Source organism: Maniola jurtina, chromosome 18 (assembly GCF_905333055.1).
Source record: "Maniola jurtina chromosome 18, ilManJurt1.1, whole genome shotgun sequence".
NCBI lineage: Eukaryota > Metazoa > Arthropoda > Insecta > Lepidoptera > Nymphalidae > Maniola > Maniola jurtina.
Genome location: NC_060046.1, coordinates 12,214,616 through 12,225,643, shown reverse-complemented (window position 1 = coordinate 12,225,643; position 11,028 = coordinate 12,214,616). Strand labels below are relative to the sequence as shown.

The window sequence follows — 11,028 nt, the reverse complement described above, 5'->3', positions numbered from 1 at the left end:
GATAACCGTTAGGTTCATAATATTATGTCAATTGACAAATGTCAAGCTGTCAAGATAGACGTTGCCTAAATACATAATTATTTATTTGAAAATGATGTTTTGGAAAACTCAAATACTTTGGATCGTCGGGGGTGTTATAAATTTTTAATTTACACTTGTTTAATAATAACTCGGATTGGATGAGTGCGTAACCGCTTTTAGGGTCAATGCACAATGACGGATAGGATGTGACATAGACGCGTAGCGATACAAATTACATTCTGCCATTTGTTTATCTTTGAAGCAAACTAAGTAAAACTGAAGTACCTACGTACCTGCCTATAGTAGATCTGAATCAAAATCGTAATGATAAGAGATAACTAAATCTAGGCCACACAACAAACAATAATACTAGCACTGTGTCGCCGGCGACGTGTAGGCTGTATTTATTTTGATGTAATCATTGTAACTATAATGATACTGTAATTTGATCCTGTAAGTGTACTTAATAGGTACCTATTGTTTTATGATGCCTATAAAATAATAGGTAACTGAATTAGAAATACACCTTAACGTACACATAACAGAAATGCAGGCATCTTGATGTAGTAGTAAAATCAAGATGCCTGCTGTTATACTGCGACTTTGTTCATATGGACTTAGGTTTTCCCCCAAATTCCAAGGGAACTATTTCCGATGCGGCATTCCGAACCAGTGATAAATAATTTTGACGATTCAAAAGCACTTGTAAAAGTTTACTTGAATAAAAATATATTCTATTCTATTTTCGATTTTCCGAAATAAATTTAAAAAACCGGCCAAGTGCGAGTCGGAATCGCACAAGAAGGGTTCCTTACCATCGTACAAAGTATACCTGACACTGATGTAGAATACTGCAAGTTAATGACGGATTTAGTAAATTATTTTTTTTCGTGAAGCCATTTTAATGAATTTTTTGTGATGTGTCCAGAAATTCACGGTTTTCGGGTGTTTTCCTTTACTTGTGCTACAAGACCTACCTACCCGCCAAATTTAATGATTCTAGGTCAACGGGAAGTACCCTGTAGGTTTCTTGACAGACAACGAAGTGATCCTATAAGTATCTTTTGAGGTACGGAATCCTGAAAATGAAACTGCATACAAAACGTAAATGCAGCATTTATTAAATACAATCTTAATTCTAATCCTTAATCCAAATCCTTGAATCCTAAGCTTTGGTATTCACACATGCATATGCACGGAGTTCTTAGTGCTGGTTCCGTCGTCCAGATCCTTCAGCAGCGGCGCCGAGCCACACATGCGCACATTGTTCGTGTAGGGGATGACGCCGACGCACACGCCCGCAAGTATCACCCACACGCCACCCACGTAGAAGGTTAGATCCCAGTTTTGGGTTATGTCGAAGAGGAGACCTGAGAAAAAAAACCGGACAAGCGCGAGTCGAACTCTCACATGATGGGTTCCGTAACATCACACAAGGTATGCCTAACGCTTTTATGTAGTACACTGCAAGTTAATAACGGACTGCGCCATCTATATGTGATTTAGTAAATTAAATTTTTCGTGAACACATTTTAATTTTTTTTGTGCGATGTAACCATAAATAGACGGTTTTTGGAATTTTCCCTTTGTGTTATAAGACTTACCTAGTACCTAAGTACATGCCAAATTTCATGATTCTAGGTCAACGGGAAGTAGGTTAGGTACCTTATAGGTTTTGATTCCTAAGTCTTGACAGACACGACAGAGAAGACAACGAAGTGATCCTATAAGGGTTCCTTTTGCTCTTTTGGGAAACCTTAAAAATAAAGATGAATAAACTTGTTTAAAAAATATCCTTACCCCCAAGAGGTGGTCCGCATAAATGTCCAATGCCTTGACTCAGCAATATCAACCCGTATCCCAAAGTAAAGTAATCAATAGGCACCAGTTGTATAAGTATAGCAGGGGTGTAAGCATAGGAGCTGGCATATGACCAGCCAAACACCACAGAGACGACTGCGAGGGCCCAGTAGTTGTGGATACAGAGGGGGTAGGCTGCGATGGATATGCCACAGATGAAAAGGCAAATGGTGAAGGCTTTAGTGACGTTTAACCAGGGTTGGTCACCAGCCCAGCCTAGAACCACCTGTAAATACATATCTAAATTGATTCTTCTTCTTGCCAGGTTTTTACACTTCTGAGTCATCATTTCAGCTATGCAAGCCTGCTCCAGTAGTCTATAAAAGACCGCCCAGGTTGCAAAGGGCTGGCCGTCTTCTAAATCAATGTTATTGTAAATTACTTTCAATTGGCACACTTAATAATTGTATTTTGGTGGCCCTACTATCCCTATCGGTCTTATTCAGTTGACGAAGAAGCATTTAGATTACTCCCACATCCTTTTCAATAAGTCAAATTTGGCCTAGTAAGAAGCTTTCAATTGTACCTATTTATTTAGAATCTAGCCCGCAGCTATAACTCAAACAAATATTTCATCATATCAAATTGCAACTTTTGCGACAGTATGTATGCATTTTTAAGAGCAACGTACTCGTATATCTAAGAGGTAGTATCGAAGATCCACCAATGGAACAAACTGATGAGATCACGGACTCGTTACTTCACCTCCTTTTCTTCTAGTATCCTTGAAAAAATTGGTTGTCTGTAAAGTCGGTTTACTGACGATAGTTGAACGTGACAACAAAGGCCGGTTGTGCTTCTTTGTTGCTCGTTCCGCGCTCTCACTTGCACTTCAAGCCTTACATGGAACGCCTCAGAGCGAGGTAACGCCGCATGATTCATTTTTTTTTGTGCGTGCAGCCGGCTCTATCGAATTATAAGACGTTGTCACGTCAAAAACATCGATGATGTCTAGGTTGGAGCACGCTTGCCTGGAAGATTCCTATTCACTTTTACCTTGAAGGTATTTAGGTCAAATACGTGGCATTAAACGCGGACGCCGGAAGGACCATGGAAACTCTTGCAGCGATCCATTAGATTTAAACTAACTTCAAAATTACAAAGGTTAAGAAACTTACAATACCAATTCCGCTGGCGATACCAACAATCGCGATCATAGTGGCACCACCCTCCATGTTCACGTCAGACATATAGGACTTGAGAAAGAAGTAAGGGATGATCGCCCACACCGCGAGAAGCAACGACGCCATGTTGAAAAGAAAGAAGTGGAGCTCGGTGAACATTCTGAAGTCGAAGGTGGATTTGAGGCCTTCGATTAAGCGGTTGTACCATTTCTAGAAAAAATAAATATAATTAGTACCGGCATATTTTGAGGCCGTGTGGCTGTTGGAGCTGGAAAGTCCTTGAGTGGAGACCACGTATAATTAAGCGTAGTGTGGGACGCCCTCCAGCAAGATGGACCGAAGATATATTATACAGAGGCTGGCGGGAAGTGACTGGATGACGAAGGCTGAAGACCGGGTGTGGTGGCGCTCTTATTAAGGCCTTTTTGATTGATGTAGGCAATGGTTTTAAGAAACCAAGTATTAAATAGTTTTGGGATACGAGTATAGGAAAAGTAAAAACCACGCACCAAATGCCTACCTTAATGAAAATAATATAAATTACTTTTTTATCACCTACAAGTAACTAAATGAGATCGTAAACAAACAAAATTACGTTTGTTGATAAGGAAACTATTATTTAAGGAAAATATTAGCAGCTATTGCATATTAATGTAACAATGGCATAATAAATTATTATGTACTTGTTAAGTTTATGATGATGAACCTAGTCCAGTCCTGACCTTGTCTTAGGGGTTTATTTATTCCAATTATTTTATTGAAAAATTAAAAAATATTCATAGAAAAACTGCTATCTACTGTCCATATTATCATCCAAGTAATTCCATATAATAATACCAAGTGGGGTATCATATGAAAGGGCTTTACCTGTACATTCTAAAACAGAATTTTATTTATTTTTATGTATAATAGTTTTTGATTTATCGTGCAAAATGCAAGGATAAATGTTGGAAAAATACCCGAGTACGAAACCCTCAGTGCGCGAGTCTGACTCGCACTTCCATATAATAGCCCCATATGTTTAGAACTTGAGATAGGTAACCTACACATTTCGTGTCTATTCAGATAGACCACATCAAAACCACGACAGTTTAACTGCTGTGGTATGATTGTGGTTGTAGTACCATTAAATGCTGCACTTAGATGCATATAAAAAAATACAATACTTATTGTGATTAATTTATTGAAAAGATTGACTTATTAACCCCCGACCCAAAAAGAGGGGTGTTATAAGTTTGACGTGTGTATCTGTATATCTGTCTGTGTCATCGTAGCTCCTAAACTATTGAACCGATTTCAATTTAGTTTTTTTTGTTTGAAAGGTGGCTTGATCGAGAGTGTTGTTAGCTATAATTCAAGAAAATCAGTTCAGCCGTTTGAAAGTTATCAGCTCTTTTCTAGTTACTGCAACCTTCACTTGTCGGGGGTGTTATAAATTTTTAATTTACACTTGTTCACATTTATTTTACCTTTTCATTATCAGAACCGGACCATATTGACCACGTAGAGTTCCTGTAGATGTCAGGCAGAGAGGATGCCCTGAGTTTGTATCTGGGGATATTCATCATTGCACCACGATACATGATCGCGTTTTTATATAAAGGCATATCCCTTAAATAGTGATGATCAGTGTAGATCTGTTTCGACAGCCAATTTGGTTGGGCAGGCTGAGTTGGTAATGCTTTACTTTGATCATTTTTAAGGCTAACAATATTTGGATTCGTATGCTTGACTTCTCCATTAACATTAGAAGTATCTGCAGTTGTTGCTGCGTCGTTAACAGCTATATCTTTTTTAACTTCTTTCTGTTGATCTTTTTTTACTTCTTCATTTTGTGCTTTAGGTTTCTTAGCCATTAGTGTTAAGTTCATTTTTGTTGGTTCCTTTGCGCCTAATGGGGGCTCTATATTTATATTTTCTTCTGAACGTCTCCTCATCAGCAAATCTGGATAGTTGTGGAGAATAATGTTGTATAAACGTTTGTTTGTCATTAGTTTTTCTATCACTTCCGCTGGCACCTAAAACGAAAGCATATCAATCAAGTAGATACAAAAATATTTGAAGTTTGAACATAGCAATATCATCACATTAGTAAACTGCGCTTTGTGTGGTGGCGCTCTATAGGGAAGGCCTATGTCCAACAGTGGACGTCCACAGGCTGATGATGATGATGATGATGATGATGAAACTGAGCGTCACTGCGAATTCAAAGGACTTTGCGTTTAGAATGGTTCTCACAAAACTCCTCAGTTAATATCTTAAAAATAACTAAGTACTGCAACGTACACCGTTTTAACTTTGATAGCTAGTTGTATGTGGACTTACTTGATCATGATGCTGAATAAATGTAGGCAAGTGTACATCAGAATTAACTCTTTTACAAGTCATTTCAGCATTCATTTGCGTAGTTGCCTCCAGCTTCTCTGCTTCTGCTAATGACGTTGTGAGCATTGCCAAAATATACTCAGGATTTCTGCCGCTTTTCAATAAATCATTCAATTCATCTGCACTCAGGTAAACTGATTCACCGCCAATCGATTTCGAAGAGATCGATCCGGCGCTCGAAGATTTTCTAGATCTTGTCTTCGCCTCCATTTTCTCTCTATGCTCCTTTATTATTATCCAATCCGGATCTCTCATTAGTGCACCACAAACACACATATTCAAAACCGTACCAGCTAATAACACCAGAGTATTCCTCCAGTCGTATATCTGTAGTAAATAATTCGTCAACGGCGAGTACACCAACGTACCAAATCCGACGCCAGTGTGAGCTATAGACACGGCCAAAGTCCTTCTTTTGTCGAACCAAAATGCAACAGATACTACTGCAGTAACATAGAAGATGCCCATTGAAAATCCACTTATGACGCCTAAGGTCACGCATAACATTACAACACTGTTACTGAAAGCAGCCAGTAAGAATCCAATAGTTGATAGAATTCCAGCTATCATGTTCATAGTTCTACACCCGTATCGGTCTACTAAAGCACTCATTATTGGTCCCGAAATTAGGGGTATTGATATAAATAAACTACCTATTAAAGAAGTTTTTGACTGTGACTCTTGGAAATAGTTGATGAACTCTTCATGTAGTATACCAAAAGAGTACGTCAGGCCATCGGCGCACGCAGCTGTTAAAAAAGCTGCAAATACAACCACCCAACCCCATCCCCCATCAGGAATTGGTGGTAGTTTGTCTCCTTGTTCTGAGAATATACTGTCTTTGTCATCTAGCCCTTCGAACTTTACTCTTTCACCCGGAGGAGACTCGTCCTTTGTGTAATGTGGTGTTACAGCTTTACTATAATCTTCTAATTTAAGGGAGTTAATTTTGTTAAGGTCTTTTAAGTCTTGATCGGTGTCAGCATGAGTAACATTTTTAGGTTCGTTTCCAACCATTTTTGTGTTTTGTCTGTTTTATTGATGGAATCTCATAAAATATCTGTAACAAAATTATGATTAGGTAGGTACCTATATTGATTGTTGCAGCGCTCAATCGTGTGCAAAATACCTACTTATACTCCTAGCATAATACCTGGGTCATTTTCAAAAAAACACCCCGTTTTTCTTTCGGAAACTTCCATTCGAATTATTACAAAGTTAGGTAGGTATATATTAGGTATATAGGCCAACAAACTGTGATGCAGTTTGGCGAGACATATTTTATGAGGGTTCTTTTGTGTCTGCAAATTAATAAATTAAAAAAAAAATTAAGTAAATAGGTGAAAATGGATTTTATTTCTATTTGTATGAGAACTATTTTTGGAATAGTCCACGTATTATTGCTCAAAAAGTGAGCGATGTGTGATATGATGATATTAATAATTATGATATTTTTAGTCTTTAATTAAATGATAAAATAGACACGTATACCTATTTCTGGTCCGAGAGTGTTAAATGATATAATTTATGTTCCGTTAGATACTTATTAGATCTTATACCTGTATACTAAAAATAAACCCAAGAATTCAATGATGTCTGTTTTATTACTCATATTGTTATGTATTTATAACAATAACGCACTTAGTAAGTATTTATCATTGTTTAATGGAAACTTTATGGAATGACTCAAATAGGAAATAAAGATAGTCCTTAAATAAACTTGAACATAAATATTTGGTAATAACTATAGGTTTTTTTTTACAAAATAAAATATTCATTTACCTGAATATAGGTAAGTAGGTAGGTGCCTACCTAAAGTACAAAAAAACTGGTCAAGTGCGAATTGGACTCGCATACGAAGGGTTCCGTACCATGGTACAAGGTGGTATGAATGAATATTTTTGACCAACAATAATCGGTGACATAAGCTTACAAGGAATCCTGTGTGAATGAGCTTTTAATTTTTTAATTAAAAAAAAAATATTATAACGTATTTTGTTGTTATAACGGCGATGGAAATATCGAAATTTATCTGTGAAACTGCTCTGTGAAGATTTCATGCCTGCATGCGGGCTGTATTTCATGCATGTTCATGAAATACAGACAGACAGACAGACGGACGGACAGAGGGTCAAACAGTGGAGACTTAGTCATACAGAATCCTGTGCTATACAAATATATAACAAGGAAGTTACTTATTTATTTTTGATAAAGTTAATTAAGTATATTTTTATTGATTGCTTATAATAATAATAATTAATATATTTCAGCAATCATAAGTTTGCCCTTATTAAAATGAATAAAAAATCCAAAAATACTCACTAATTACTATAAATATTTACAACAAATTCATAACACAACTTTTACAGGTATAACTAGACTAGATATATCACTTGGTACGGATCCCTATATTATTATGTTATTGATTAGATATTATTGTACCCTGCCGGTACCTACATATAACAGATCACACGATCTGTCGCACCAGATTCGGATGCTGGACTGAAATCTCGTTTAAATAGCAGCCTTCATAAAACCATTGGCCGGTAGGTTGACCATAATATCCCGTTTCCATAAGTAAAAATATCCTCTTATCTGATTTTTTAATCACACTATAATATTATAAAGGCGAAAGTTTGAATGTGTGTGTGTGTGTGTGTGTATGTTTGTTCCTCCTTCACGCAAAAACTACTGGACGGATTTGGCTGAAAATTGGAATGGAGATAGATAATATTCTGGATTAGCACATAGGCTACTTTTAATCCCGGAAAATCAAAGAGTTCCCACGGGATTTCGAAAAACCTAAATCCACGTGGGCGAAGTCGCGGGCATCGGCTAGTAACAAGATAAAGTTGAAAACTATAAGCTGACTGCGATTACTTAATAAACGCTGAAATATTATAGTAAAATTGTTTTTCTATCACTTGGTATATTTTAATGTTGTAGTACTTTTTATTCATGACCTCAGAATTTTCTCCTCTTTCATTTTTTGACATCCCACTGGATACAATAGCAAAAAAAGGCTGTTGGCCTCCTCAAATATTTTATTATTTCATTTCAAAAATTTAATTTATTTAGTTGTTTCAAGATACAGAATTAGGTATAATAATAATTGACCTTTCTAATCTTTCAGGACCATGTAAATAATATACATGTACCATATTCTAGCAAAATAAACATTTCTTATTCTTAATCTTATTCTTATACAAGTGTAAATTAAAAATTTATAACACCCCCGACGATCCAAAGTATTTGAGTTTTCCAAAACATCATTTTCAAATAAATAATTATGTATTTAGGCAACGTCCATCTTGACAGCCTGACATTTGTCTATTGACATAATATTATGAACCTAACGGTTATCTAACCTTCTTTTCTACAAGAAAACTAGAAAAGAGCTGATAACTCTTAAACGGCTGAACCAATTTTTTTAGATTATAGCTAAGAACACTCTCGATCAAGCCACCTTTCAAACAAAAAAAACTAAATTAAAATCGGTTCATTCGTTTAGACGCTACGATGCCACAGACAGATACACAGATACACAGATACACAGATACACAGATACACACGTCAAACTTATAACACCCCTCTTTTTGGGTCGGGGGTTCAAAATAAACTTAAATTTAAATTAAACTTTAAAAAATATTAAATTTGAAACTAAAATAAATTAAATTTATTTAATTTAAAATATTTAAATTAGGTAATTTATTTACTGTCCTGAAATAGCACTAGGCAATGTTGCTACCGTAGTACACATAATCAGATGAATAAGTACTGAAAATACTTCGAAGACAAATAAATATAGCGAACGGAAATAAAATAGACAAAAGATAACAGTTGGTGAGATAGGAGGAATAAGTAATCGAAAACAGATAAACACATGCAGGATGCTGTGACGTCCTGATGGCCTAGTACCTTACCAGTTCTTTATACAATGTTGCGGCTACGTTAATGTCCAACAACGCCATAATTATCGCGAAAATCAACGCATTAAACTGAGTGGTCACACTTGGGGTTAAAATCGTCTAACGCCAAACGGCATTGTGAATGTCGTTGCACGTTGATCGTGGCTACATCTACGTTTGACTGGACATCAGTGGACATCTTTGATATTCTACGTCCGATTTGAATCCGGGGCAAATCCGAAATATTCTCACGGATGTCGGAGAGAATTCGGATGAATGGAATCGGAGCTAATGCGTAAGCTATCATACAAATAGTTCTACGACTACTTCGGAATGCATTTTCACGAATTCGGATCGCATGCAGTGCGTAATCGCCCTTACCGAAATTTTCCCGAAATTTCCAATTTTTGACTTCTAGAATCAAGAATTGAGATGGTGGTCAACCGAAGACTTATCACGCTACTCTAGTAGGAAGATAATAATATGTAGGTAGGTATATCTATTATGGTAATAAACTTAGGCATAGTAATTTATGGGCAAAGATAAAAATTCCATAAAGGCAATAAGTCCTAATTTATTCATAGCACATCGCAAGATGTCTAATACAGCAGATAAGTATTTTAATACAATAGGAATCTAGCTATTATGTACATTTGCAGACGAAGTTTTGATGTATACCTACTGCCATAATATTTTTTTTTCATATAAGTTTTTTTTCCAAGTTTGATTGGATTGAGATGAGGGGGAATGACGCGGGCTATCATCCCATCCCATTCTCCTGTAACGGTCGGAGGCAGGCGTAGTCACCAATGGTCATATATAGGAAGCATTAAAGCAATTTCATCCTCACCACCTGGGTGCCTGGTGCACTTCGACCGTTGTGCCAGATCCTTTTTTCCACGCACATGCAAACTGTGGAAGCAACTCCCTTCTGCGGTGTTCCCACTAGATTACAACGTGGGGCGGACCAACGAATTCCTGAAAGGCCGGCAACGCATCGGCGGTACCTCTGGTGCTGCAAAGTATTCATGGGCGATAATCACTTAACATCAGGTGACCCGCCTGCTCGTTTACTCGCTATTTTATTATGAAAAAATAATTTAAAAAACCAACCAGCTGAGCTTTTAGATGCCCACAAGATGGTGTAGTTGTATTGTAACTTTTAACCGACTTCAAAAAAAGGAGGAGATTCTTTTTTTTTTTGTATGTCTGTTACTCGATTACTCCGCCAAATATGAACCGATTTCGATAATTTTTTTGGTTAGGTGGTGGAAAAAAATCCGAGGTGGTCCCATTTTAGTTTGCTGAAGATCTGATAACTATATTTGGAGCTTGGCTTGGTAAACAGTAGATTTTTAACCAGGTATAGCATATTTTAGTACAGTGGGGTCACTAAAAGATGTGAAAAAAAAACCGACTTCAATAACCACAAACACTAAAAAGTAAAAAATATTTTTTGCTTCTACACGTGTAGGTATGTATGTATGAAGTCGGGTGATTTTTTCTTTGATTTTTTACTTTGTTTTCTAATTTCTTTTATTATACTCGCACGACATCATACATACATATACACGTGTAGAAACAAAAAATATTTTTTACTTTTTAGTGTTTGTGGTTATTGAAGTCGGTTTTTTTTTTAATTTGTTTGTTTGTTTCTTATAATAGTTAATTTATCGAACTCCTGATTTTTTATCTTAACCAATTTTTACTAACCACTGCCTTCAATGATT

The 11,028-nt window shown here is 36.4% G+C and overlaps 2 protein-coding genes across 2 annotated transcripts in view; both read right to left on the bottom strand.

The window, feature by feature from the left end:
• Positions 1 to 1,121: 1,121 nt before the first annotated feature.
• On the bottom strand, positions 1,122 to 7,878 carry LOC123874286 (monocarboxylate transporter 14-like). Its single transcript, XM_045919532.1, has 6 exons — positions 7,713 to 7,878; positions 5,331 to 6,450; positions 4,475 to 5,023; positions 3,000 to 3,215; positions 1,822 to 2,107; positions 1,122 to 1,391 (listed from the first exon to the last, which is right to left on the bottom strand). Exons 2-6 carry the CDS (start codon positions 6,405 to 6,407, stop codon positions 1,201 to 1,203), a joined length of 2,319 nt encoding a protein of 772 aa, XP_045775488.1. The 5' UTR covers positions 6,408 to 6,450; positions 7,713 to 7,878; the 3' UTR covers positions 1,122 to 1,200.
• A 332-nt stretch (positions 7,879 to 8,210) lies between these two features.
• The window catches only part of LOC123874283 (AP-3 complex subunit beta-2), a 28,822-nt gene continuing 26,004 nt past the window's right edge, over positions 8,211 to 11,028 (bottom strand). The window contains exon 23 of the mRNA XM_045919525.1: positions 8,211 to 8,228. The gene's annotated coding sequence lies outside the window, so the exon portion shown is untranslated. The remainder of the gene's footprint in view (positions 8,229 to 11,028) is intronic.

What these genes read in the sequence shown, in the direction of transcription:
- LOC123874286 (XM_045919532.1), bottom strand. Translation starts at nt 6,407, where the DNA reads ATGGTTGGAAACGAACCTAAAAATGTTACTCATGCTGACACCGATCAA. An exon ending in TTATTCAGCATCATGATCAA is followed by an intron (nt 5,024 to 5,330) that starts GTAAGTCCACAT and finishes CTTTCGTTTTAG; the next exon opens with GTGCCAGCGGAAGTGATAGA. An exon ending in TCGCCAGCGGAATTGGTATT is followed by an intron (nt 2,108 to 2,999) that starts GTAAGTTTCTTA and finishes ATGTATTTACAG; the next exon opens with GTGGTTCTAGGCTGGGCTGG.